General features: G+C 45.3%; 1 protein-coding gene across 14 annotated transcripts in view; it reads right to left on the bottom strand.

The window, feature by feature from the left end:
- PPP2R5C (protein phosphatase 2 regulatory subunit B'gamma) overlaps window positions 1-27,947 on the bottom strand; it is a 170,837-nt gene that overhangs the window by 46,025 nt on the left and 96,865 nt on the right. For all 14 annotated transcript variants that reach the window (XM_078335776.1, XM_078335773.1, XM_078335777.1 and 11 more), the window contains one exon: window positions 23,612-23,811. In XM_078335776.1, the coding sequence (XP_078191902.1) occupies window positions 23,612-23,811 (200 nt within the window). The remainder of the gene's footprint in view (window positions 1-23,611; window positions 23,812-27,947) is intronic.

Raw genomic sequence — 27,947 nt, 5'->3', positions numbered from 1 at the left:
CCTCCCGGGTTCAAGCGATTCTCCCGCCTCAGCCTCCTGAGTTACAGGTGTGCACCATCATGCCTGCCTAATTTTTATATTTTTAGTAGAGACAGGAGTTGCTATGTTGGTCAGGCTGGTCTCAAACTCCTGACCTCAGGTGATCCCCTGCTCCTCAGCCTCCCCAGGTGCTGGGATTCCAGGTGTGAGCCACCACACCATCTTTTGTACTAAGTCTAAATAGGATTGGTTACCTTACATGCCAGTTATATAACTGGGCTCTGGTTCATGGCTCTTACTGGTGATCACAAAAAGCCCCAGTCCCACCACTCTCAAAAGAACATAATCAAAACTTTTGACACAAAAGATTAAAATCTGACTTCACAACAACGAGAAGATGTTTCTAGCGAGTCCAGGGCAAACTTGGCTGGCTTTAGATAACCAGTCTTGTAAAGATCAAGCAATTCTAAATGTTACCCCCTACCGCCACTTTTTGAGATGGAGTCTTGCCCTGTCACCAGGCAGGATCTTGGCTCGCTGCAACCTTCATCTCCCAGGTTTAAGCAATTCTTCTGCTTCAGTCTTCTGAGTAGCTGAGACTACAGGTGCACGCCACCACGCCTGGCTAATTTTTTTATTTTTAGTAGAGACGGGTTTCACCACGTTGGCCAGGATGGTCTTGATGTCTTAACCTCGTGATGCGCCCACCTTGGCCTCCCAGAGTGCTGGGATTACAGGTGTGAGCCACTGTGCCTGGCCTCTTTTTTCCTCTTAAAGACAGGAAGTTGCTCTGTTGTCCAGGCTGGAGTGCAGTGGCCACCACAGCTCACTGCAGCCTCCAACTCCTGGGCTCAAGCAATCTTCCTGCCTCAGCCTCCCAAGTAGCTGGGACTACCAGTGCACCCTACCACTTTCTGTTAATTTTATTTACTTTTTGCAGAAACAAGAAATTGCTATGTTGCCCAGGCTAGTTTCGAACTCCTGGGCTTACGCAATCCTCTGGCCCCGGACTCCCAAAGTGTTGGAATTACAGGCGTGAGCCACTACACTTGCCCATTTCTTCCTTTCTTTACTGTTACTGACACTGAACTCCAAACCTTAATATCATTTTTCAGAAAGTCCTCGGCTATAAAAGTGCTGAGCATCAGATGCTTGTTTTCTGTGTCATCTGAGAGGGGAGTGAACGTTAAGGATCAACTGTAATGGCCTTCAAGGATAGTGCAGAAATGCAGGGACGAAAAAAGGGGCTGAAAAGCCAGAAACAACTAATTAAAAAAAAAAAAAAACTTCCAGTAAAAGTATGAGTAATGTTCCTAAGACACAGGTACAAAGGAAACAGTCTGCAGCGTAACCGAGAGCTAACCCGGCTCTCACTGGTGTATGACTTCTGGCAAGTTCTTTCTTTCTTTCTTTTTTTTTTTTTTTTTTGAGATGGAGTTTCACTCTTGTTACCCAGGCTGGAGTGCAATGGCATGATCTCGGCTCACCGCAACCTCCACCTTCTGGGTTCAAGCAATTCTCCTGCCTCAGCCTCCCGAGTAGCTGGGACTACAGGCGCGCACCACCATGCCCAGCTAAGTTTTTGTATTTTTAGTAGAGATGGGGTTTCACCATGTTGACCAGGATGGTCTCGATCTCTTGACCTCGTGATCCATCCGCCTCAGCCTCTCAAAGTGCTGGGATTATAGGTATGAGCCACCGTGCCCGGCCGATTTCTGGCAATTTCTACTCTCCAGGGATTGTCCTCTCCTCTGTGACGCTGGTGTGTGTACAGGGCACTGCAAGGGAACCCCAAAGAACAGTGGTTGACAGGTAGATGGCCCTGCCTCAGTTGCTGGCCCAAGGGCACTCAGTACAGACACAGGATAAGTCTGCCCCTCCTGGTGCCCTGACCCCAAAGCCCACAGATGTGAACAAGGAGATTCGAAGAGCTCAAATACCAAGGATAGGCCACACACACTTTGGGTGGCTGCTGTCTCCCAGGGTATGTGGAGAAGCAACAGAACTGGTCCTGTCATCAGCAGCCACTGCCCAAGCTCTCCATATCTTCTAGGGCCATGAAGGGCAGAGAGAGGAAAGTCTGAATTGAGTCTTTAGCCCCTACGGGGAGTGTGGCATTTGTGAACTGGGGTTTTCTATGCTCTCTCAAAGCCAAAAGATTGGGGTCAGGGCCCAGTCACCCACAGACCAGGGTCAGCTTGAGGAAAGGGAGAGAGAACTTGGGTCTTTGGTTAGTTAGAGCTCTGGGCCCTGCCTGGTGCCGACAGGAGCAGAGCACCATGTGCGGCGGGCAGAGCCTGGGCAGGGAATCTGGCTGGCAGAGGGGTCTGTGAACAGGACTATGCCTGGCAGGAGACTGTGGGAACAGCCTGTGATACCAGGCCCTGAGGAACCATGGAGCCTGGAAGGAGAGCGGGGCCACTGCCTCTGAGGTTTCCAGGGCTGCCCATCAGGGACAGAGAGGCCAGAGCAGGAGCTACAGGGCCATCCAGGAAGCTGCCAAGGGAGAGTGAGGTCAGCGCAGCCAGAGAGGAGGCTGTCGGTCTCAGGGGAGAGGAAACAGCTGCCTCTCTGGGAGAAGCCCGCTGCCCGTGAGTCACAGACACGCAGCAGAGGAAGAGACTACCACGCTGGCCGAGGCCACAGGGAGCAAAGCAGAAGAACAGGCAGCTGCCCTTCCCCTCTGCTCTGGGTTCTGCTCAAAGCCCCAGAAGAGGGAAGACAAGAGGGACTCAGAGCCAACCCTGCTTCCCCTCCTCTCCCACGGCAGGGCCGTCTACCTGTCCCACGGCATGTCCCACGCTGGCCAGGATGCCTGGGGTGTGGCTTAGATGCCATTTGGAGAGGGTCTGAAATTTAAAGCTTTAACCTAGATGGGATTTCTGTAACCGGGGATGACTAAAAAGTTACCCAACTTTCCCAAGATGTATTTAGGGTCAGGACAGTGTGATGTCACCAGCCATAGTCAAAGGCGAGAGCTGAAAAAAGTAGAATGTCCCCACTGTGCCAGCTGGCCGGACGTGTCAACCTGGCTGGGCACAGTGTCCAGCTGTGCAAACCCTGCTGTGAGTGTGGCTGTAGAGGCATTTTATAGATGTGGTTAACTCCGAGAATCAACGGACTTTAAGTAGTGATCACCCTTGAGAAGGTGGGGGCCTCGTCCAGTCAACTGAGAGGCTCGTGACACCCAAACTGTGGCATCTCCGAGGAGAGTCCCCCACAGCCTAGTCTCCTGCCCGCTGCTTGTCCCGGGAGTCCAGACCCGCCTGCTGGACTCATCCACGTAGAAGGTTAAGTCCCTGAGATCGCAATCTCTGTCTCTCCTGCTGTTTGTCTGACAGCCCTGACTGAGGCACCCAGTCAGCTGAGATTCCTAAGGAAACTGGTGGTTTCTACTGGTGGCAGAAAAGCTAGTGATGAGGGTTTGCAGTGGAAGCTCTCCCGTGCAGTGACAGCCCAGCAGCCAGGCCCCACCTCAAACACCTGCAACTCACTGAATCCTTGATGCTGAGCTGACAGCCTGCAAAGTGACTCAGACGGCCTGCTCTGAACACCACGTCCTCTCGTCAGTATCTGCCAGGGACTCAATGGTTGTGCTCCCCCTTCCTTAAATTCATATGTTAAAGACCTAAATCCTGGCATGGCTGTATGTGGAGATGGGGCCTCAAAGAAAATAATTAAGGGTAAATGAAGTCCTAAGGGTGGGGCCCTGACCCTCCGGAATCAGTGTCTTTGTAAGAAGGGACAGTAGAAGGCTCGTACTCACCTTCTCTGCACTTGCTTAGAGCAAAGGCCATGGGAGGGCACAGTGGCTGTCTGCAAGCCCAGAAGAGGCCCTCAGCAGGGAATAAATCCTGCTGGAACCTCTAACTTAGACTTTCCAGCCTCCAGAATGGAGAGAAGATACACTTCTGTGGTTTAAGCCACCAGGTCTGTGTATTTTGTTAGGGCAGCCTGAGCAGACTGATGCAGCGCCCTTGACTGATGGCTGACCTAGGCCCAGGAAGGCTCTTTCCAGGCCAGTGCTGATGGACTCAAAGGCATTCTCACGTGTAAGAAAAGCTCCTGCATGCCTAACTTCTACACACCTTTCTCACCACGTTATACTACATTAATTTAGTGCACATCTCTAGAAAAGGTTAAATAGAAAGTAATATTTGGGGGGGGAAAAGGAACAGAAGGCAAACAGCGTGACACCTCAAATTATTCTCGGGTTTCTAACTTAGCAACATGTCTTAGCACAAAAGCTTCAGGGAAAAATCAGAGGCAGGAGGCTCAGGTACAGAAATCTCGGGGGATGTCTGTGTGCAAATGTCACTGCCACGCTACCCGGACACATGCATCCGGTCTGAGGAAACAGAGAAGACGTCCACATCACGTGGAGAACAGCAATGCAGCTCTGAGGTCTACGGAGTACCGGGCCTTCAGTGCAGCACACAGATTCACTGCGATCTTTCCAGTAAGACCTATGGATCCAGCGCACACCCAGAGGCATGGATGGAGAATCATGCTGCCCAAGAAAGCCGGCGCAGCCTCATGGAAACAGTCTCTCTACATCCTCTTCCCACCTAGAAGAAGGATTTCAGACCAAGCAGCCTGCCTGAGCCTCGATTTTCTCCTTTGTTGGAAAGGGTAAAGGCTGGGTGCGATGGCTCACACCTGTAATCCCAGCACTTTGGGAGGCCAAGGCAGGCGGATCACTTGTGATCAGGAGTTCAAGAACGGCCTGGACAACAAGGGGAAACCCTGTCTCCTCTAAAAATACAAAACTTAGCCGGCTGTCACGGCAGACACCTGTATTCCCAGCTACTTGGGAGGCTGAGGCTGGAGAATGGCTTGAACCTGGGAGGTGGAGGTGGCAGTGAGCTGAGATTGCCCTAGTGCATTCCAGTCTGGGTGACAGAGTGAGACTCTATCTCAAAAAAACAAAAAAGAAAAAGAAAAAGAAAAAAGGGTCAATGGGTAAATCCTTTTTTGCACTGGGCTTCGGTTAGGATCACATAAAACACATGCAAAAGCACTTACTAAGTGGAAAACCATGACGCACGTACTTCCCGAACGTTCGGGACTGTTTCTCCGACCTCCACAGGACAAGAAGGCACGCATGTGAGCGCACACATGTGTCTGCACGTGATTCACATGGCCCCCTCTGGGCCAGGACCGACTGGCTAGTATCAGGAAGCACCTGCTTCTGCCACCTCCCTGCCACTTCCACTTTCAGTACCTAAATCAGCCCTGCGATGTTCTCCAAATTGCTAAATTTACTGAATTAGATGTAAACTAAAATGGCCCGAGAAGCAACTTTGTGGGAAATTCTTACAATTCAGCACTATCGTGCAGCCTTTCTATATTGTTATCATTCATTACCAGTGGGTGAATAATAAAACATTTATGCCATAACTGCAGCAGTGTAACATATAAAATTTTAAGATATGAAGGGACACATTAAAAAAAAACCCCACTGATAGTCTAATTTTAGAGGCAACAGGAAAAAAAGGTTTGGTTATTTACAGTTCTCTGTTCAAAACCACAAGGGTTATTCTGTTATTTATTCTGTTTTATCCAATGTCAACAGGACTTCTAACAGGTGAACGCATCAAAGGCCAAATCAGTTACTGCAGAATACTTCCTCCTGGGACAGAACTGCTAGGTTCTACGAGGCATATTGCTAAGAGACACATTTCTGGCAAGGGCAGAAGGTGTAAGCCCCTCCACAATAGATATATTTTTAAATACAAAATTGTCATTTGTTTGCAAGTGATATAGCTGGAAAACAGAGGCAACAGACAGACCATCACAACTAGATTAGCACATGCAAACACCAAAGAGACAAAACCAACAGCAACCACCTCTCCACTAACAATAAGCCATTAAAAAAATGAAACAGAGAGGAAGACTCCATACACCCAGACAGAAACACTATGAAGTGCCTGGGAATGAATGACCTGGTTATAAGGCCTTGATGGAGATAGCAGAAAATTCTAACAAAAGGCACTGATGAACCCCCAACCCATGGACGGACCTGTGATGCGGGACGACAGCATGTTACAAAGACGGAACTTCACAGAGCAATGTAGAAAGCAGATACGATCTTCAACGGAGTTTCTGATGACTCAATGAACTGAATTTGAAATTTAGGTAGAAGAGTAAAAATCACAGCAGCAGTCTCAAAGGGAGAGACCACTCCTTTCCCCATTTGTAAAGTGAGTCTGAACCTGCTTGCATGGCAGAACTCAGCCATCATCTAGAGAACATAGTGCCCAGCAATCCCAGCACCTGCCACTGTGCCTGGCACCTAGGAGGTCCTCAAACACCTGCTGAGAGTAAATGGATCCTGGGAAAAGCATGCGTCAGTCACCTTATTAACCGTAACACCAATTAATTACCTGAAAACTGAAAAATGTCTCATTAAACCTTTACGTCTCAGCTGCAAAGTGATTACAGTCCCAATTGGGCCCCTAATTTTAAGCTCTTCTATGACGCTGTACATTTTCTTTGGAATATTTATCTCAAGCAGGACTTGGTGGCTGGGAGGTCCTTGGTTTAATGTCTTCCTGCTGGCCCTAGTGCACAATGAGTACTTGGCAGGGACTCTAGATGAGGAAAGCAGAGCCTTCTTCCCAGTCCTCTACCCTGCGCTTCCGCCACAGCAAGAGCTGCTTTCAAAGAATCGATTTCACCTCCTAATAGATGCCACGAGGTGACAGTCAAGAACAGAATCACATTTAAAATTCTTACTTTGAATAACTTGCTATTTTTATAATCTATTCAAATATGTTCCTAAATAGCAGTTAAAGAGATGGAAATGAAAACTTACAGGCCAGGTGCGGTGGCTCACCCCTGTAATCCCAGCACTTTGGGAGACCGAGGTGGGCAGGTCACCTGAGGTAAGGAGTTTGAGACCAGCCTGGTGAAACCCTGTCTCTACTAAAAATACAAAATTACCCAGGTGTGTGGCATGTGTCTGTAGTCCCAGCTATTCCGGAGGCCAAGGCAGGAGAGTCGCTTAAACCTGGGAGGCGGAGGTTGCAGTGAGCTGAGATCATGCCACTGCACTCCAGCCTGGGTGACAGAGCAAGACTCCTCAAAAAAAACCAAAAAAAAAAACACCCAAAACCAAAACCAAAAAAACTTATAAACCTTTGTAGAATTAAAGAAAATTTAGTCTAAACTTTTCAGATAATAAATATTTTAATTTTCTCCAATTTCATAACTAAACAGTATCACCTTACTTCAGATACGCATGAAAATGAATCATTTATAATTATATGCATGAGTTTTAAACTTTTATTTCTGAGGTTAGAAAATTTCTTTATACATGATAAGAAATCATTCATAATACTTAGAATTCAATTCAATTCGTGTCATTTAGAGAGAACACTGGATTTGGAAGTGCTTTTTAGTTATTTACTCTGGGCCAAAGACAGTTTTGCATAGATTCTGAATGACGCATTCCCAATGTTTTCACTGTGAAAAATTTCAGTGCAATAAAATGGAAAGAATTTTGTGGTGAATAGCCATCATCTAGATTTTACCATTAACATTCTAATATATTTGCTTTATCATGTATTCTGATTTCTTTTTGCAGTAAGGTATGAGAAAGTTTACTAATGCTTTAGAATAGCAGAACAACATACTCTGTATGCAATGTGTTACAAATCAATGGAGAAGGGAAGTTTCGGAGCTAAACTCCTCACCACTTCCCAGTCACATATGCACAGCCACGCCCCCAGCCACCAGATGATGTATGAAATTATGACATTACAAGTCATGCAAACCGTCTTTCATGTTTCTAACAACCGCTAGATCCCCTGGGTGGATGGAGTTAAGTGTTTATTGAGTATCTATTATAAATGAGGCAGACTTATGCTCCAGACAAGATGGAGTAACAAGGACGGGGTTTATCCCTACTGCCTAAAATAACCAAAAATCTGGGCAAAAATATATAAAATTATGGTTATTGAAACACTGGATTTCAGGCAATGAAGGATAAGGACAGTGGTCCCTGAGAGATGGGAATAAGTGAGGTGTGCCCCACACTGCTCAGCCTCCTGCCTTGATAGATTTTTAGTTTGTAGTACAAGAAGAAAGAACCCAGGTGGGGCCCAGCAGTCAAAGGGGGTTAGAATTTGCAAGGCAGGGTTCCACAGAGGAGAGAGTGGCACAGGGAGAGCTACAGCGATTTGCAGAGGCTCCTGACCTATTCAGCAGAGCACACACCAGCATATTTGTATGAGAAAACCACCAGAGGTGGGGAAAGAACCACCTGAAGGGATTAGTGAGAACCCAGTACCTGCTCAGGGCTGGGAACAGTGTCTCTTCCCACCACCCAGACTGGAAAAATTCATAATTCATGGAGCATTGGCTTCATAATCAGAAAGGTCTCAGTGGTGGAGAATAATTAGCTCTGGTTTTAGTATAACTGTTCCTAAAACATCTTAAAAGCAAGAATTGAAAGGATCTAACTGTTTCCAAGTAACTTAATTGCATCCCCAAACAATCTCAAGAACAGGAATAGAGTTATGTAAGTATACAGCACTCAACAAAGCAACATTCACAATGTCAGACATCAATTAAAAATTACCGGACAGGCAAAGAAGCAGGGAAAGGATTTATAATGAGAAGAAAATCCAATCAACTGAACTAAACTGAAGGGACACAAATGTTAGAATTAGCAGAGAAGGATATGAATACAGTACTCTGTGTCCAAAACGTTAGGTGGACATGAAAGCTATTTTACAAAGACACAAATCAAACCACTAGAGACGACACCAATATGGACCCACCGATCTCTACCTGCTTATGTAAACATGGCCACTTAACAAAATAATATGTGAAATGAAAAATGTACTGTAATAAGAATTAACAGAATAGACACTGCAGAAAGGATTAAAGAACTTGAAGACAACAAAGGAAACACAGGAAAAAAAAATTAAGAGAAACAGAGCATCAGACTCAACTCTAAGGAGCCTATTCCATGTGACTGCGGTCCCTAGAGAAGAGGGGTCGTGGGACAGAAAAAATGTTTCAATTGTCAATGGCTGAATAGTTTCTGAAACTGACGAAAACAATAAACAAACTCTAAACACAGGAAAAGTGAAGGAAACCATGCCAAGGCCCATCTTAATCAAATGGCTTAAAAACAGCAATACAAGAAATAATTCTGAAAGTGTCCAGAGGGGGAAAGGGGGCACTATGTCCGAAGGAACAAAGAAAAGAATGGCAGGAGACTTCTCATCAGAAACAATGCAAGCAAGACAACAGGCGAGCAAAAGTTTTTCAAGGATACAATGGTCGACATGGAATTCTACACCAGCAAGCAGATCCTTCAAAACTGAAGGCAAGACCCGGCATGGCGGCTGCCTGCAATCTCAGTACTCTGGGAGGCCAAGACGGGAGGACTGCCTGAGCCCAGGAGTTTGAGACCAGCTTAGGCAACCTAGTGAGACCCTGTCTCTGCAAAAAAGTAAAAAAACTAGCTGAGTGTGGTGGCATATGCCTGTCATCCCAGCTACTGGGGCAGAGTTGGGGCAGGGGGTGAGGTGGGAGGACTGCTTGAGCCTGGAAGTCAAGGCTGCAGTAAGCCGTGACTGCGTCACTACGCTCCAGCCTGGGCAACACAGCAAGACCCTGTCTCAAAAAAAAAAAAAAGGGCAAAAGAAAAGAAAGGCTTTTCCAGATACACAAAAGCTAAAAGAATTCATTATCAGTAGACCTGATACACAAAAGCGAAAAGAATCCATCATCAGTAGACCTGTGCTACAAGAAATATTAACGCAGTCTTTCAAGCAGAAGGAAATTGCTATGAGATGGATCTCTAACGCTACACAATGGAATGATGAACACTGAAAGGGAAAGCTGTAACTATCTGGGTAAATATCAAAGATTTTTAAAAATCAGTTAAATTTATTTGCAACAAAAATAATAATATATTGTGGGGTTTATAACACACTAAAATGTATGACAACAGCAGAAAGGCTGGGAGAGAAGAAATAAGTATACTATTGTAAATTTCTTACATTCTATATGAAATAGTATGTTATCACCTGAAAGTAGATTGTGATAAGTTAAAGGTATATTCTAGAAAAGACTAACAATTAACATCAAACAAGATGGAGTTATCATAAAAAAGCCAACAAATGAGATAGAATGGAATCATAAAAAGTACTCAACTGATCCAGAAGATGCAGACGAGGGAGGAGACAGGAAACAGATGGACAAACAGAAAAGAAACAGGAAGGTGGTACATTGAACCCAAGCACGTTAATAATCACTTAAAAATGAGTGGTCTGAACACCCTGGAAGACAGAACTTGTCTGACTGAATAAAAAAGCGAGACTCCACAACATGGAATCTACCCTACGGCCACTTTAAGTAAAAAGATACGAATTGATCAAAAGTAAAAGGAAAGAAAAAGACATACCAGCTAACACTAGTCAGAAGAGTGCTGGAATGGCTGGATTAAGATCAGCCAGAGTAGATTTCGGAGCAAATAACATTACCAGGAATACAGTCCTATCTATTACGGTAAAAGAGTTAACTGGCCCAGAGGACATACACTAAAAATTTATATGAATATATATATAACACGAAGCAAAACCTGACAGAACTGCAAGAAAAAGACAATAAACAATTACAAATGGAAGATAAACCAATAGATCTATTTACAATGACAACCAAAAAACAAAATACTAGTTTATGAGTCTAGGAAAATGTTTAGAGCACCTGTTTGCTGACAATGCAAAGCAACAAGACCAGAATGGGGAGACGTGCTGGGTGCACGGGCTGCGGAGCTCCTGCCGCTCGGAGGCCAGTGCTCTCCTGCCTTCCTGTGCGCTGCATGCGCAGTCGAAACCCCCGAGGATATTCTGTAGACAACAAGCGATTTTAAAATTTATATGGAAAGGTAAAATAACTACAACAGTCAAAACAACCTGAAAAAGAAGAGGCCTGTAGAGTCACACACTCTGATCTCAAAATGTACTATAAAGCACAGTAACGAAGGCGGTGTGGGCTGGTGAGCAGAGATGCACGAACAGATGCAACAGGAGAGAGTCCAGAAGACACTCACAATATGCTCAACTGATTTTTGACAAAGGCACAAAAGCAGTTCAATGGAGATTCTTCTGTCTTTTCAATGAACGAACAACTGGAAATCCAGACGCCAAAGAATGGATTCACACCGCAGACAAAACGGATCACAGACCCACACGTAAAATGTGAAACTATGAAGCAAATACAGGAGAAAAACCTTTGTGAGTTTAGGTTAGGCAGAGGCTTCTTAGCACACCAAAAGCACTACTGATAAAGGACACATCGTAAGTTGGACTTGATCTAAATTAAGCATTTTTGCTCTATATAAGACACTTAAGAAAAAAGAAAAAAAGACAAGCTACAGACTGAGAGAAAAATATTTGCAAATCATATACCTGGCAAAAAATCTGTATCCAGATATGTAAAGAAGTCTCAAAACTCAAAAAGAAAAAAGCCCAATTAAGAAACAGGCAAACGTTTTGAACACACACTTCACCAAGTGAATGACAAAAAAGTACAGGAAAACAAGTGCTTGGGCTGGGTGTGGTGGCTCATGCCAATAATTCCAGCACTTTCGTAGGCCGAGGCAGGTGAATCACTTGAGCTTAGGAGTTCAAGACCAGCTTGGGCAACATAGCGAGACCGTGTCTCTACTAAAAATACAAAAAGTGGGTGGGTGGGTGTGGTGGGATGCACCTGTAGTCCCAGCTACTCAGGAGGCCGAGGTGAGAGGATCACCTGAGCCTGGGAGGTTGAGGCGGCAGTGAGCCATGATGGAGTCACTCCACTCCAGCCTGGCTCACGGAGCAAGACCTTGTCTTACCAAAAAAAAAAAAAAAAAAAAAAAAAAAAGCTTGGCATCATTAGTCATTAGGGAAATGCATATTAAAATCAAAATGAGATAAAAGGACTGATGACCCCAAATACTGACAAAGATATGGGAGGCCTGAGAACTCACAATGCACACGGGGCAGCCACTTTGGAAAATGGTTTGGCAGTTCCTCAGAAAGCTGGGCACACACTTACCACACGCCTCATGATTGCACCCCTACGTGTTTACCCAAGTTAACTAACAGCTTATGTCTAAAATCTGTATGTAAATATTTATAACCGTGTTGCTGCCCAAAACTGGAAACACCCCAAATATCCCTCGACTAGGAAATGGATCAAGAAACGGTGTCACTTCTGTATAATGAGACACACCGAGAAGGAAAAGCGACAAACTGCGTAACGACATGGACGGATGTCCAACGCAGTATGCTAACGGAAGAAGGGAGACTCAAAGGCTACGCACTGAATCCATGTATACAGATTCCATTCCGGAAAAGACAGAACGATGTGTTAGAGAACAGACTGGTGAGGGCCAGAGATAAAGGAAGAGGAAGGCTCTGACTACAAGGGGGCATAAAGCCATGTTTCTGGAGGTTAAAGAAACTGTTCTACTCAGGAGGCTGAGGCAGGAGAATCGCTTGAACCCAGGAGGCGGAGACTGCAGTGAGCCAAGATTGGGCCACTGCACTCCAGCCTGGGCGACAGAGCAAGACTCCTTCTCAAAAATAAAAAAACAAAAAAAGCCGTTCTATATCCTGACTGTGGTGGGGAAGACGTGGCTATACACATGTATCAACCTGAGAGAACTGGCCACAAAAAAGAGTGAATTTCACTATATGTAAATTAAAAATTTATTTTGAAAAACTTATGGAGACCGGGCACAGTGGCTCACACCTGTAACCCCAGCATTTTGGGAGGCCAAGGCAGGCAGATCACGAGGTCAAGATACTGAGACCATCCTGGCCGACAAGGTGAAACCCCATCTCCACTAAAAATATAAAAATTAGCTGGGTGTGGTGGCAGGCCCCTGCAGTCTCAGCTACTCGGGAGGCTGAGGCAGGAGAATCACTTGAGCCCAGGAGGTGGAGGTTGCAATGAGCTGAGACTCTGCTGGTGCAACAGAGTGAGACTCCGTCTCCAAAAAACAGACAAACAAAAACATGGAAAAACGTTCACTAGGTCACGAGGTCCCAAAACTCCTTGGTTCACAATGCCCTTGGTGTCTTAGTAATTTCTTCACCGCACCCCTGGCCCAAAAGAAATACCTAACAACTTCGGACTTCTGAAAACACCCAGCTTTACTGAGATATAATTTATATAAAATTAACTGTACACATTTAAAGTGTATAATTCGATACATTTAACATATGCATATACCTGTGAAACAATCATACAATCAGATAATAAACATTCTCATCACCCCAAAAGTTTCTCAGTAGCCTTCTGAAAATACAATAAACATGAACTGGCTGATTGGAGGTAGAGATGGGTAGGACTGCGGAGGGACGAAGCAGGAGAAAGACAAACTTTTTATTTTTATGTTTTTGTATTTGTTTCATTTGTTATCAAATAAGCACGTATTTCTTTTATAATTTAAAAACATCAAAGGAAAATCGCAAAATTATAACAACAAACCTCTAAAAGGCAGGTTACTATCGTTCTCTGGATTTCAAAAAGTACCTGGGAATGCATGACTTAAATCCTGACCTGAAATACGTTTGTTTACTGAAACTCCATTGGTCAATATACTCTCCCTTTTAATTCAACACACTTTCCTCCTCCAAACTATCACTGCCCTTACGACAAGTAAAACTTTCCAGAACACACTGTAAATATCAGCTATAAAAACAGAAGAAGAAACGTGCCCCACGAATCCCTAAGTGAAGTACAAGACACCCACCTGGGGAGCAGGGTGAGAGCTCCCCCAGGACCCGGCCAACAGATCCTCAGAACACTCTCACGTCCATAAAACGTGTAAGTCAACACCAAATCATTTACAGACAGTGCGGATTGAAATAATGCGATGCACTAGTCTTCCCTGTCAACCACTGTGCCTGGTCCATTGTGAATTTTTTTTTAATTGCAAAAGTGTATAGTAAAAGAGAAAAATTCACATGATACCACTCAAAGGCACGTGCTATTAACAGTTTGTACGATATTCTTTCAGCTTGATTAAAGAAAAAAAAACTATTGATAAAATGGAAACAAATCAATCCACCGTGTGGAAGGCACTGCAGGGCTGGGTCACCAGAAGGGTATTTCACAAGTTGCTTTCTCTCCCTAAGTTTGATTTTATTTTCATGAATTTATTTATATGTTACAAACATGAAATTACCCTTCAGATCATATATTTTTAATCTTCTAATCACCATTTAAACTAATCTAACTAACTATGAAGTAGTTCCACAGCATGATAATCTTCTAAACAAGAAAAGAGAGGCCGGCTGTGGTGGCTCACGCCTATAATCCCAGCACTCTGGAAGGCCAAGGTGGGTGGATTGCCTGAGGTCAGGAGTTCGAGATCAGCCTGGCCAACATAGTGAAACCCTGTCTCTACTAAAAATGCAAAAATTAGCTGGGTATGAAGGTGGGTGCCTGTAACCCCAGCTACTTGGGAGGCTGAGGCATGAGAATTGCTTGAACCCAGGAGGCAGAGGTTGCAGTGAGCTGAGATCGTGCCACTGAATTCCAGACTGGGTGACAGAGCAAGACTCTGTCTCAAAAAAAAAAAAAAAAAAAAAGAAAGGAAAAATAGAAAAGTTACCTCAAGGTATGAGAGTCTGGAGCAAGAATTAGAAATAAGTCCTGTACTGACATGAAGAAAGGGGCTGCATTTAGGCCTCTCCCTGGTAAGTGTTCTGCGAAACCGTGGAAGCTTGTCCCTTTCTGGCCCACTTCCCAGGGCACTGACAACTCTGTCATGGGGGCTACCCACGTGTTCCCCTTTCATCCAGCTGCTCCATAACGCAGAAGCATTACAGCTACTGTCTACAGCACTAACTGAAGCTTGCAGAACCTAAAGTAACAAGTTAGTGGATGGAAAGTTGGGTACAGACTCGACTGTTTCATCTGCCAAGAAAAGCACACAGCTCCCCCTCTTCTGAGGAACTCTTGCTCCCTGACTCTACCACGTGGTTTGGTGGGCACATGACCCAGTCTGAGTCACAAGCACAGTACCCCACCTCCCAAGCTACAGCAATGGGATCAAGGGCAGGCAGCGGGCAGAGGCATCAGGCCTTTTCTGGCAAGGCACCAAGGGTTGTCTTTCCTCTGTCATCATAGAGGGATGAAGGAAAGCTGCATTCAGAGCAGGGACATGGGACATGGAGAGAAAAACCAACCCTGTGAGTCTGTGGATTAAATGTGAGTGACCCATTGTCTGCCTGGTAAACTCTCCTGTGAGTGTAAGCAACACTGAATTGGGTGTCTGCCTTCTTTAACTCACAGAGCTCTAAATAACAACAGGTAAGATCCATCTTAGGCCTTTCCTACACCAGGGCCCATGCTCTCTCCCCTGAACCAGCATTCCACTTGCTCAAGTCAGAAACCTGCGTCCCAGTTCTTCTCCCCAAGTATCTGAATCAACCCCCCCCCGAATTGTGTTTCTACCTTCGAAACATCTCTGCATTGGCCCATTTCTCTCAGCCATCAAAGCCGCTTGGCTCATTCTACCCATTCTCCCCTAAAATGTTGCAGCAGATGTCGAGCTGGTCCCTTCAAACATCATTTTTACATCCATTCCCATCTATTCTTCACACTGCAGCCAGAACAAACGGGGTGGGGTCCCAGCTCTCCCGCACGACCTCAGTTCCTCAGGTTCCATCAAGCTCCCAGGATCCAGACTCCAGCTCCACTCAACTGGGAGCTCCAGGTTTGGCTCAAATCCAAACACGTCTAAACACATCTTACTTTCTCCAGTCTCTGGGCCTTGGAGGAGCTGTTCCTTCTGCTGGGGAACACTCCCCCACCTTCCCTCCTCTATGTTGCTGTCACTGAACCAGCTAGTCCTGAAGTCCTGGCCGTTGGAGTAGATGCCACTTCTCTGGGGTGCCCTGACAAGGGGTTAGTAGGTCTCCTATGCCTGTGCTCTTACCAGACCTCACACTGACCGCCACTGCAGTACTCGGCCCTGGAATCACAATGGTCTGCTGCCTCTTCTTGTCTCCCAGACCAGTAGGGGTGGTGCCATAAGGGTAGAGACGTATTGTTTTATTGCTTGGGGTAGCCCCAAGAGGTAGCATGGTGCCTGGAATACGCAGTTCTTGCACTGTTGAGTGAGTACACCGGGCTGCCTTCTCAGTGGTCCAGCACAATAGATTTGGGGAATTCTAAAGAGCTCCATTCTCATGCAAAGTACTTCTGAGTCATCCAACTCATTCAACCACGGATCCACACAAGTCCTTTTCTGGGCTTCAGGCTATTTTCATCTGTGACTATGAAGACTAGTCTTAACCCAAGTCTATGCAGGAAACCTCATACAGTATGGATATTTATTGAGTCTCTAAAAGGCAGTGTGCTAAATTCAGTAGAAGAAACGCTAGGGCAGAACAGGTTTTTCTCCGAGGGAACTGACAAGCCAAAGATGGGACGATGCAGGAAGATTACTCAAAACAGTTATTAGAGTCCTGCACGCTGGAGGACGACCTGGAAACAGTGAGAACACACAGGGCTGCAGCCCATCCCGGAGAGTCCACAGGTCTAGGGTGGGACCAAAGAAGCCGCATTTCTTTTTTTTTTTGTTGACTCGGAGTCTGGCTCTGTTGCCCAGGCTGGAGTGCAATGGCGCAATCTCAGCTCACCACTACCTCCCACTCCTGAGTTCAAGCGACTTTCCTGCCTCAGCCTCCTGAGTAGCTGGGATTACAGGCGTGTGCCACCATGCCTGACTGATTTTGTATTTTTAGTAGAGATGGGATTTCTCCATGTTGGTCAGGCTGGTCTCAAACTCCGGACCTCAGGTAATCCGCCTGCCTTGGCCTCCTAAAGTGTTGGGATTACCGGCGTGAGCCCAATCTTTTTTTTTTTTTTTTTGAGATGGAGTCTTGCTCTTATTGCCCAGGCTGGAGTACAATGGCTCGACCTCAGCTCACTGCAACCTCCGCCTTCAGAGTTCAAGTGACTCTCCTGCCTTAGTCTCCCAAGTAGCTGAGATTACAAGCATGTGCTACCAAACCCAGCTAATTTTTTTTTCAGTAGAGACAGGGTTTCACCATGTTGGCCAAGCTGGTCACAAACTCCTGACCTCAGGTGATCCGCCTGCTTTGGCCTCCCAAAGTGCTGGGATTACAGACGAGAGCCACTGTGCCTGGCCCAGACTTTTTTTTTTTTAATTAGCTAGGTGTGGTGGCACACACTTGTAGTGCAGTCTCAGCTACTTGTGAGGCTGAGGCAGGGGGAGGGAAAGGATCGCCTGAGCCCAGGCATTTGAGGCTGCAGTGAGTAACAACTGCACCACTGCACTACGGTCTGGGCAACAGAGCAAGATCTCATCTCAAACAACAACAACAATCAAAAAGAAACCAAAAAAACCATCATGTCTTAATGTAAATGATACAAATCTATGAATGATAACTATATTTTCCAAAACAAATTGAGCAGAGTGGCACTATTTTACATTTCTGTAAATCTCTTTAATGCCTGGCTTAACAGAGAAATGCTGATTATCATATCTGCTTCTGTGTTCAGAATGTTTTGGTTGAAATATAGGATAAAAGCCTGGTCTCACGCAGATATGTCATTGGCAAGGGAGGAGTATCTAATAGCGTTTTTAGATACAACAAAACGCAACCAGTAGCAGCTGATTAGGGGTGAGCTCCTGCATGGGTGCTGAAACCTCATCAGTGAGGGGCTGTACTCACATTCAGTGCTGGGTCTTGTACTCTGCATGGCTCTCATGCCCATGAATGGCTTTGTAACATTTACCGGTCATTTGGAAAATACTCGTTCACTGAGTTATATGGCTCTTCCAAGTGGTGACTCACTTCATCGTATCTATTAAAAAGCCCACTCATTCCCACCACCGCTGAGCTCAGCAGGAGCGTCTGCAGCCTTGGGAAGCTGAAGCTCACCCTGGTGCATACAAATATTCCGAAATTCAAAATTTCTGGCTGGGGGTGATGGTTCATGCCTATAATCTTAGCACTTTGGGAGGCCAAGGCGGGTAGACTACTTCAGCCCAGGAGCTTGAGATAAGCCTGGCCAAGAGAGCGGAGACCCTGTCTCACAAAAATAAAAACAATTAGCTGGGTACGGTGGTGTATGCCTGTGGTCCTGGCTCCTCAGGAGGCTGACGTGGGAGGATCACTCAAGCCCCGGAGTTTGAGGCTGCAATACTATACCTGTGCCACCGCACTCCACCTGGGCAACAGAGCAAGACCCCAACTCTAAAAACGGAACAAAACCAAACTTCTCTAGGAAGCTCAAATTTGATCACCGACAACAAACTGTCAGTTAATTTCCTTAAAGTGACTTTTTAATTTTGCTCATTTTTTCAGAAGATGCCTGCCAAATATTCAAAGTCGGAATAACCAGTCTGTCAGTCAGTTTTCAGGTAAAAACGGTGTTCCATGAAAAGAGCAGCAAGTTCTGCCGACAGCTCAATTGCACACGTGCTTTCCCTCCTGACGACCGCGGCAGCACGTGGCAGATGCTTTATGAAAACCTCACATTTCATCCTACAGAGTCCTAAGACCATGTGTGCACAAGGGTCATGAAATAATAAAATTAAACTATTCTATTGCTTCATTTAGACCACTAAGTGCAACTGGCAGTTTTTGTTTCTACTGGGGTATGTGGTTGTCAGCATGGTGCCACCATTGAGCTTCTTGCGAAGGTGCCAGGTGTACCCACTACTGCTTCTGCACCGTCAGCACAGATTTCAACACAGTGAAAAAAGTCAAAGTTGGCCAGGTGTGGTGGCTCATGCCTGTAATCCTGGCACTTTGGGAGGCTGAGGCAGATGGATCATGAGGTCAAGAGATTGAGATCATCCTGGCCAACATGGTGAAACCCCGTCTCTACTAAAAATACAAAAATTAGCCAAGTGTGGTGGCGCACGCCTGTAATCCCAGCTACTCAGGAGGCTGAGGCAGAAGAGTAGCTTGAACCTGGGAGGTGGAGGCTGCAGTGAGCCAAGATCGTGCCACTGCACTCCAGCCTGGATGACAGAGTAAGACTCCGTCTCAGAAAATAAAAAAGTCAAACTTTTAGCATCACCGCCCCCCCGGCAGCCTCTAAAGGAGGCCAGGTATCTGTAATCCCGATTTGGATGAGAACCCTGACTTAGAAGGTAAGAGACTCTACATTTCCTAATTTGGGGTCTACTGCAGGCTCCAGAGGCTTGAACCCTACGAAATCATGTGAAAGCTGCAACATAAGTAAATTTTCAGATTTTTAAGGGTGCAACCCCAAACCTTAACTCCTTTTTTTTTTTTTTTTTGAGGCGGAGTTTCGCTCGTTATCCAGGCTGGAGTGCAATGGCGTGATCTCGGCTCACCGCAACCTCTGCCTTCTGGGTTCAGGCAATTCTCCTGCCTCAGCCTCCCGAGTAGCTGGGATTACAGACACGCGCCACCATGCCCAGCTAATTTTTGTATTTTTAGTAGAGACGGGGTTTGACCATGTTGACCAGGATGGTCTCGATCTCTTGACCTCGTGATCCACCCGCCTCGGCCTCCCAAAGTGCTGGGATCACAGGCGTGAGCCACCGCGCCCGGCCCCCCGTAACTCTTTAGTTACTGTAACAAAGCAGCTTTACGGTTACTAGGTTGAGATTTATAAAAGCTACAGTTAGTCAGTTTTGCTACTGGTATTCTGACTATCAGGACAAGGTCCATGCCCGAGAAACAGATAAACTAGATAATTTAACTGAAAAATCAGGTGGCTGGTTATTTTTAAATATGGCTGAAATTAATGATGGAGTGGGTATAACTTGGGCCTGGGAAACCGCACGCCAAGAGCTGGCTTCCTGGGAATTGCTCCTCACCACCTGCATCTCTCTGAACCCAATAAGCCTTTTTATCTGAAGAAGAAAAGGGTCAGGCTGGACGATCAGCATGTTCCTGTTAATTTCTAGGTCTAAAGTCGATGATGTATAAAAATACACAACACACAAGGAGATGCTCAACATAACTGGTTGTGGGGAAATGCAAATCAAAACCACAATCAGATACATTTCACACCTACTAGAATGGCTGTAATGGAACAGATACTAACAAGTGTTGGGGATGCTGGAGCCCCCATACACTGCTGAATGGAAAATGGTGCAGCGACTCTGAAAACAGTCTGGTAGTTCTTCAAAATGCTGATGTTACCATATGACCCAGTGACTCCACTCCTAGGTATATGCCCAAGAGATATGAAAACCCATGTTCATACAAATGCTTGTATATCAATGCCCACAGCAGTCATTCATAACAGCCCCCAAATGGAGATAATCCAATGTCCATCAACAGATAATATGGATAAATAAAATGCAGTACAACTTTATCATGGAATATTATGGGGCAATAAAAAGAAATGAGGCACTGACACAGGGATGAACCTTGAGAACATGATGCTAAGTAAAGGAAGGCTGATACCAAAGGGTACGTAGTCTATAATGCCATTTCTATGAAATGTCCACAAAAGGCAAATCCAGAGACAAAAAGTCGGTCAGTGGTTGCTCAGAGCTGGGGGTGGGTGAGGGAGGAGGGAACAATGACAGTGACTAGATTTCTTTTTGAGGGAATGAAACTTCTAAAATCAGATGTGATGATGGTTGTACAATCCCGTATTCATGTTAAAAACCACTGACTCATATAGTTTAAATGGGTGAATTCTAAGATCTGTGAATAGTATCTCAATAGATCTGTTAAAACAATCATCTAGCAGTCCAGTCTAGTAAGCAGGATACTAAAAAGTAGCAGCATTAGGAGTACGACAACTACAGAGCTTTGGATTCTTCAAAAAAAAAAAAGGAAATTAATGCCTCTAAAAATATTGTGACCAAAATATAAACACCCCACCGCCAACAAGAAACAAACGAAACAGGCATGGCTAAAGTCTGCTTAAGCGCTGAGCACACAGGGCTCTAAGCCGCACAGCTTCTCATCAGAAGGCACTGCTTGGGACAGAGGCCTTGTACTGGCTGCTTAAATTCCTGACCCTCTTCTTTTAGAGGGCCACAAACCACAGCCAGGCACCACCCCACCATGTGTTCCTCCTTCTTTCACGCTACTTTTCATCAATGCTCTCTAGCTACAGAACAAAACAACAACAAACCAAAAATCCAATCTGTAACTGCCCCCATTCTACCTCCAGATCCAGACAAACAAGGGGTGGACAAAGGCTGTGCTCTCTTCTGAACTTAAGTCAGAGCAGAAAGGAAAGAAAATGAACTGTCCCTCGCTCTTACGGTGACCAGACAAGCAATTCATATACATCTATCTTCACCGGACAGTCTAATTCGTCACCAAGTTTTCACTCCGCACCTTCTTCCCACCCACGTGGGCATCAGGCAGAAATCACATTCCCAGGCTTGCGAGTCTATCCGTTTAATCTGGTTTACTTCCCTTCATGGTATTAGCGTAATCTACAATGATGTATCATTGGTTGGCTCATTTTATGGTTGTCTCCCATATGAACATGAAAGCTTTACGAGGGCAGAAATCTTGCTCACCATTTTATTTCCTCACCCAAAAATGTGCCTGGCCCATGGTGGATGCTCAATTAGTGTCTGCTGACTGCTTAGGGAGCCCGGCGTGAGGTTTGGGTGGCAAACAAGTTAAGGTGGCAGGAGGAGAATCAAGTCAGGAGACAACGATCACAGGAAGAGGAGAAGCAATGATTACGTAATCCATAAAAACAACCTCCAGGGCTTTTCAGCATCCTAAGTGGTGCCAGCAACCCATACTGCTACTGTGAAAAATGCAAACGAGAGTCAAGGGTGGGCATCTGACCTGAGCCAGGCCAACAGGAGTCTTGTCATTCTTTGCAGACTCTTCCCTCCTAGGCTGAAGAGTGGGAATCAGATATTTTCTTAAGCACAGGAAAATCTTCCGTACGTGTAAACTTAATACAGAATTTATATACTTACAAATCTAATATATAATAAAATCAAATGAGTACATGATAAGGAAGCATAAGCAATGGGGGAAATGAAATAGTCAATATATGATGTAGGGAGAATGATTTTTCAATAATTTTAGAAGAAAATAGAAAAAGAAGTTCTATCCCTAACCCACATCATTTAAAAAACTGGAATGCTCCTAACACAAAGAAATTGTAAACGCTTGAGGTGATGAAAACCCCAACTACCCTGATCTGATCATTATACATTCTATGCTTCTATCTAAATATCACATATACCTCATAAATAAATACAGATTACATATCCATACTTAAAAATAACTTTTTAAAAAAAGAAAAAAAAGAATTATAAAATGTAATGTGCAAAACAAAACTAGGAAACAGGAGAAAATATTAGAGATTTTTATGATTCTGGGGCTAGAGTGGCCTTCCAAAGTAATTGAGGGTTGAAATTAATGAAAGAAAAAGAGATATTCCCCAAGTGTCATTAGTCTGAGCTCTGCTCAGTTTCTGCTTATAACTATTCCTCAGGCACAAGTCTGGGACAGGAACCGACACGGCTGACTACACGGAGGCCATGCTGGGGAATTCTGAACTTTAAGAGTTAACGACAGTAAGTTAAAAAGAAACAAGTTGATCTCAACCTCTGACACAGTTAGACTGAACTACAACAAAGAACATTACTTTCATGTTTTTCCAAAGCAAATATGCTAAGGAGGAAATATAAGTATTTTAGGCCAAGAAGTCTAGTCAATTCTGAAATACATAGCTTTGGGGAAAAAAAAATCAGTAACTTAACAAAGAGTTCAATGAAAACTGGATTTAACATTTTACACTAAGCCACACTGGCTCCCCAGTAAGTGGGTGTGTAGGGTACTAGTTTTGGTAATGCCACTGAATGAAGTGCTTCCAGGTGGTGCTGACTGAAGTCACAATGGGATACAGTAAGAACAGCTGCAAACGACCTGGGAATGGGCTGTAAGGTATGACACTTGAGAGGACTGAGATGTGGGGGCTGAATAAAACCAAAAGTGAACTAACTACCGGATGTTAGACTATCTCAGCCAATCAGGACATACTGTCATTGACAGACAAATGACAGAGGAAGCACTGACAGGTGGAGGCCTTCTCAGCCAATCAGCATGGGCTCTCCTGCTCCCAGCACTGACAGGTGGAGGCCTTCTCAGCCAATCAGCATGGGCTGTCCTGCTCCCAGCACTGACAGGTGGAGGCCTTCTCAGCCAATTATCATGGACTATTCTGACACCAGCTTGGTTCTGTCAATATTTCAATTCCACCCCATCATTAGAATTTTCCTGCATATGGCAGGACAAAATGTTTACTTCTGAACTATATACGGGCACTACTATATTCATGTTTAAAAAAACAAATTTAAAGAGGATAAAGTAATAAATATAAATTCTAACATTTCTGCCCCATAGGGTAGTTGTGAGGATCAGATGAGTTAGTAAATGTAAAGCACTCAGACTGATCCCAGAAGGCACTGACTTCTCCTGCTGTTATCATCATTATGATCCAGGATACATCACAAAGACAATTTTCATTCTTTAAGTACAATGACACATTTTGGCAGAGAAGGATGCTTCTCCAGGGTAGCACTGTGTTAGGCTCAGATGTCTTGGCCTGCCCTGTTTATAAATCAGGACTGGGACATGCTGGTGAAACTGTCATCACTTACCATATGGACTACTTCTGGGTAAATAGGCTCTGTGATCACATTCCGATTATGGGTGATATATTCTACCATTTCACTTAGAGCAGCTCGTTTTACTTCCTTCCACTTTAGGTCACTTAGTGGATCAGAAACAAAGTCAAAGAGGACGCAACACTGACGTAACTTCTGGATAAAAAGCTTCTCTTGATCAGCAGGAGGAACATCTGAAAAGCAGAAAGCAAAGTATATTGATCGCAAAAGTGCTTCACCCAAAGTTACTGCAGAACACGTTTAAGCTTCTATTTTTATTTTGAATAGAGATTCAAGAAAAAAGGAGATGGGGTGGGGTAAACAAAGGTTAATATTCCTTGAAGAAAATAAAAAGAAAAAACCCAGCTAGTCACTGGTCATATTATATATTTGATATGCTGACATTTCCATGCTTTTTAACTCTTTCAAACCATGTCGAGAGCACTGTTAGAAATAAATTCCATCTACATGTGTTCATTCAACAAATACTGCCTGAGCAGCAGTCATCACAGGCCCGTGTTGGGCAATGGAAGGAGGCAACCAGGAAGGACCACGCCTGGGCAAAGGGCGTGGACACATTCACATCTCGTGATATCTGCAGAAGGTGGGATCGGGCAAGGTAAAAAAGACCAGAGCGGGAAGTGTGCCTCCTTACGTCTGTCTAGAGGCTCTCAACTTACAAAAGGGGAAGGGTAAGTGGTTGTCCACTCTGGCTAGATGACAAACAGCGACTGGCATTGGCACAAAGATGGTCAAAGCCAACTCTTACACACATTCGAAGAGTTACCACCTTAGAGCCGCACGAGGCACACTGCATTCCCCTCAGGCTGGTCTACAGTCAGGGCATATCACACGTGCTGACTGACGTCAATGACAACGGCGATTCAGAAGCAGCAATAACGGGAACTGGGCCAGAATCACCCTAAAACTTTACACATACTGACACTGTCTTTTCATTTAATCTTTATAATAACACGACAGAGCTAAAGAAAGAGGTTTAGAACATCGCTGCAGGGTTGGCAGGTGGATGAAGCTAAATTCGAAGAAAGCTCTGAATGACTGTCCAGACTTCTGGGAAGTCTGGAAAACTTCTATCTGCCAGTGTGAACTTGACAGTTTCCTTGGGTGAGAGGAGATCAGTGGTGACATTAATGAATGGGACTTACTGATATACATACTGATATGTGTCAAAGATTTGCAAAATGTTTTAGGAGATTTGCATAACTTGATTAACAAGCATTTTCCAAACGATTAATAAACAGTGTTAACACCATTCCAGGCAGAAGAGCCAAAGTGCAAAGTACCATTTGATTTAATGGAATAAAATTTACAGACAGCTCTCACTGACATGGTTTCAGATTCCACATTACAGATTCCTTTAAGAAACTACTCATGCTAAGTTTTGGTGTTGTATCAAAGCAAATGCCCACAGCTATCCGAAAAGGCTACTACAATACTGCTCCCTTCCCAACCAAGCTTTTCCCACACCTCAACCAAAGCAGCACATGGCAACAGACTGAATGCAGAAGCGGACAGGAGAATCCTGCAGTTAATGTCTCCTATTAAGCCAGACATGACAGCGATTTGCAAAAATAAAGAACGACGCAGTTAATGTCTCCTATTAAGCCAGACATGACAGCGATTTGCAAAAATAAAGAACGACGACATTCTTCGAAGTCAATTAGCTTTTGTTTTGGACAACAGGGCTATTTTTTCTTTCTTTTTGAGACTGAATCTCATTCTGTTGCCCAGGCTGGAATGCAGTGGCATGATTGTGGTTCACTGCAACCTCTGCCTCCTGGATACAAATGATTCCTGTGCCTCAGCCTCCTGAGTAACTTGGACTACAGGTGTGCACCACCACACTCGGCTAATTTCTGATATTAGTTGAGACGGGGTTTCACTACATTGGCCAGGCTAGTCTCAAACTCCTGGCCTCGAGTGATCCACTTGCCTTGGCCTTCCAAAGGGCTGGGATTACAGGTGTGAGCCACTGTGCCTGGCCAATGTGGCTAACTCATTTCTGTTAAAATGTAATAGGTTCATTATTATTTTAATAAATTAATATATACATGTTTAAACATTTCTCTGGTTTAATTTAAAATAGGTCAATAGCGATAGCTAAATTCATGTAAACAGTGCTCTTTGGGGTCCTGCATAGTTTTCAAGGAGTGTTGGGGCCCCAAGACCCACTGTCCACACCAACCTCACTCCAGGGAGTGTCCTGGGGGTGGCGGGCTTTCCTGCAGCTCCCTCGCTGCTTCTCTTCGAGCATTTCCAAGCTCCTCTTGCCCTTCCCTGCCTCTACCGTCGACTTCCTGTTGAGGTTTCTTCCGCAGGCCTTTCCTTACTGCCTAGTTGGGTGAGACTCTGAGCAAGTCATTTGGCACTTCTTAGTGCTTTAAGCAGTTAGCGATCTGCTTAGTACCTCTTACTCCCCAGCTACATGCTTTCTGAGGGCAGGTGCCACATGGCTATGGATTCTAGTTCTCTATATGCCCAAATGGCCAACATTGAGCCTTGCAAATAACAGGCACGCAGACTCTGCTACCTGAACGGACCCATTCTATAGGAAGCGATGGTTTCCCTGTTTCCTCTGCTGCGTTCAGAGATAAGAGGCAAACATACAAGTCCATGGGAGGGGATGTACTGCCTGGAAGAAACCTACAACACCATGAGAACAAACATTTGATTCCTAAACGCTCTGAGAACTCAGTGGCTGTGCAACTATTTGAAACGAGCAACTGTCATTACAATGTTCAGGACTCTTCACATTCAGATAGCCAGTCTTTTTCAATGAAAAAGGGTTTATTTTTGGAATTATCTCTTTGCCTGCCTTTGATTCTCATCAATTCTAGGCCTTTGTACCCTGATTTGCCAGGATTACCTTAAATGAGCTCATGGGTGTTGTTGCAGCCTGTGTATTTGGAGCTGTCTGGCATGCTCACGTTCTTGGTACTACAGAGAACTGAGGGCCCACCGTTCTCCCCAAGAGCCACGCGGATGTCCCGCGTTCTGGACCTGTGCACAGCTTGGCTCCTAAGGACTGGCCAGTTAAGTCCTTTAAAAGAACATGTCCTCGCCAACTCCTCCTAACAGCAGTATCAAGCCAGTGCTGTTCCACCCACCTGGAGGCGATGATGGAGATATGAGAGCTAACACAGCTTGCCAAAGGCGTCGATGCTACGAAGTGGCAGATACACACACGAGTGCCAAATGTACCCTTTTCAGGGAATCGAAAAGGATGTTGGGATCATTCCAGTGGAGTTAAATAAGTCTTATAAGCCTCAAAATGCCCTAAAAGCATCACTGGCTTTATAAACACTGTACAGTTACTGATACTCAGAATAAAGACAAAGTTATCATTCAAACACAAAAACAAATGTATTACACTTAAGAAGAGCAGAGTGGGGGAGGACTCAAGACGGCGCTGTGAGAACAACCCAGGATTGAAGCTCTCGGTGCATGCACGGAGAGGGTGAGTCAGGGCCGCATTTCCAGACGGATCTTTGTTGCCCGCAGAACGGGGAAATTCCCAGGTATAAAAGAGACAAGGGACGCCAGGCAGAGGTAGCCGGCAGCTGGTGCGGCGGGGGCCCACGCTGTAGGGGCGCTACACAGCGCTCTGCACAAAGCACACTGGTCCTGGTGCCCTGTTGAACTGGCAACCTGAGACTTGAGAGGGCTGAACTTGAGACTGAACGGGACTTGGACAGTGAGCCAGCCCAGGAGATTCCAGGGACACAGCGTTTGGGGTAATGCAGTGCGACAAACAAAACGGCGATTCCAAATGCTCCTGGTGGAGAGGTTCCCTGAGAGCGCAGCTCCGTGGGGGAGGGGCGTCCGCCATTACCGAGGCAACCTGCCCCTCCTGAGGTACACGCCCATTGCTGACGCAGCCTGCCGTTGCCGAGGCAACCCGGTACAACAGAGAGACTCCGCCGCAGGGCGTAGCCTGTGGCAGCAGGGCGGAGACCACAGCAGAAGGGCAGAGCCTGCAGCAACAGGGCGAACCTCACACCAGTAGGGCGGAGCCTCGGCAGGCAAATAGTGACTAGACTGCCTCCTAGCTGGGCAGGACAGCACAATGGACACTCACAAATAAAGCCCCAACCCCCCCAGACAGAGCATCTGAGAAAAAAAGGGTTTTTCTATGAGTTCTGCTGCAGCAGAATTAAACATAGCAGCCTAACAGCCCTGAATGAACAACAGAGCTCACAGCTCAGCAATTGAGCTCCTATAAAGTACAGACTGTCTCCTCAAGCAGCTCCCTGACCCCTCTATATCCAAAAGACTGACATTTGGCAGGCATCATTGTGGGACAAAGATA

This window comes from Callithrix jacchus, chromosome 8 (genome assembly GCF_049354715.1).
Source record: "Callithrix jacchus isolate 240 chromosome 8, calJac240_pri, whole genome shotgun sequence".
NCBI classification, from domain to species: domain Eukaryota; kingdom Metazoa; phylum Chordata; class Mammalia; order Primates; family Cebidae; genus Callithrix; species Callithrix jacchus.
Note: the sequence above shows the minus strand (reverse complement) of the source record. Positions and strands in the feature narration are given on the sequence as shown.